Source organism: Rhagoletis zephyria, unplaced genomic scaffold, assembly GCF_001687245.7.
Source record: "Rhagoletis zephyria isolate East Lansing unplaced genomic scaffold, Rhagoletis_zephyria_1.1 Rzeph_scaffold_13135, whole genome shotgun sequence".
NCBI classification, from domain to species: domain Eukaryota; kingdom Metazoa; phylum Arthropoda; class Insecta; order Diptera; family Tephritidae; genus Rhagoletis; species Rhagoletis zephyria.
Genome location: NW_016170206.1, coordinates 14,930 through 16,158, shown reverse-complemented (window position 1 = coordinate 16,158; position 1,229 = coordinate 14,930). Strand labels below are relative to the sequence as shown.

The 1,229-nt window shown below is 35.1% G+C and overlaps 1 protein-coding gene across 1 annotated transcript in view; it reads left to right on the top strand.

Moving 5' to 3' along the window:
• Nucleotides 1-159: 159 nt before the first annotated feature.
• Nucleotides 160-1,229, top strand: part of LOC108377990 (flavin-containing monooxygenase FMO GS-OX-like 2) — a 9,695-nt gene continuing 8,625 nt past the window's right edge. Inside the window, 2 exon segments of the mRNA XM_017634291.1 lie at nucleotides 160-507; nucleotides 570-577. Coding sequence (XP_017489780.1) covers nucleotides 305-507; nucleotides 570-577 — 211 coding nt within the window. The 5' untranslated portion in view covers nucleotides 160-304.

The window sequence follows — 1,229 nt, the reverse complement described above, 5'->3', positions numbered from 1 at the left end:
TTGTATTAATTCATTTGGTGCAGCGTGCAGCAATAAAGGAAATGAGCTTCAACCTGAAGAGGCGCAATTGCGCCAACACACTGTGCTAATTCCGCCAGTGGCGCTGGAGTTAGTGTGTCAGCGCCAAAAAATTTGCGCCGTTACCCAGGCCTACTAGCATTTGAAGACGACAAGTGCTGTAGCTCAGAGAGATCGTTGAGTGGGTTGATAGATATTACTTATCTACATATGTACATAGTTGGAAGATATTACGCACGATCATTTTAGTAAAAATTTACTTTTTCAAAAGTAAACTAAATATTCCATGAAAATGACGTCCAAGCGGAGAGTATGTATTGTAGGAGCCGGAATGGCTGGACTCACGGCGCTGAAGAATTCACTGCAGCACGATTTTGAGGCAGTGGCGTACGAACGGCATTCAGCAGTCGGTGGCACTTGGAATTATATGGAACGAAAGGAGGACGAGAGAGAAGAGGATGTACACAGTAGCATGTATCGTGACTTGCAGTGAGTAAATGAAAATAGTGAAGTTATCTAGCGTAATATATTCCTACCCGGTTTATTTTTAGCACAAATTTTTATTTTATACTGTATATTATTGTTATAAACTGAATAAAAAATATAAACACAACCAGATAACCAGATAATCTGATAATCAGATAAGTGTGAACAGCCATACTAATTAAAATTTAACGAACTTCTTAGACTAGCATACGTACAACGTACGTTAAATTATATATTTTAATAGTGTTTAAGGAGTGAGAACACGTGATTTAGTGAATCTTTGTCGGTGTAATTGCCCATAGAAAACAACGAAATTTAACAAAAGTTTTTTGTTCATAACTTTTAAATGGTTAATAATATTATCTTCCCCCCTCCGGATTGTTATTAGGGGGGCTGAAACGCGTCGGTTGGTACCCCTCTCGACTTTTCCGCACCTTTTTTAGGGGTTGTTACCCCACCCTAGAGAATTACCGAAAATTCAACTTTTGTTTCACCATAATTATATGAAATAAAACTCTGCTGGCTCCAGTATCCATATCGTGATCGCCTTCAATTATATAATACATAATAATTATTAATTTATTTAATTATTTAACGTTATTCATTTATGCTCATTTCTATTTCAAAAATTAATTTCTGAATACTTTTAACACAAATTATATAATTGTATAATTATAAATTAACACAAATAATTAAAAAGTGCATACAATTTAGTAATTTTGTTG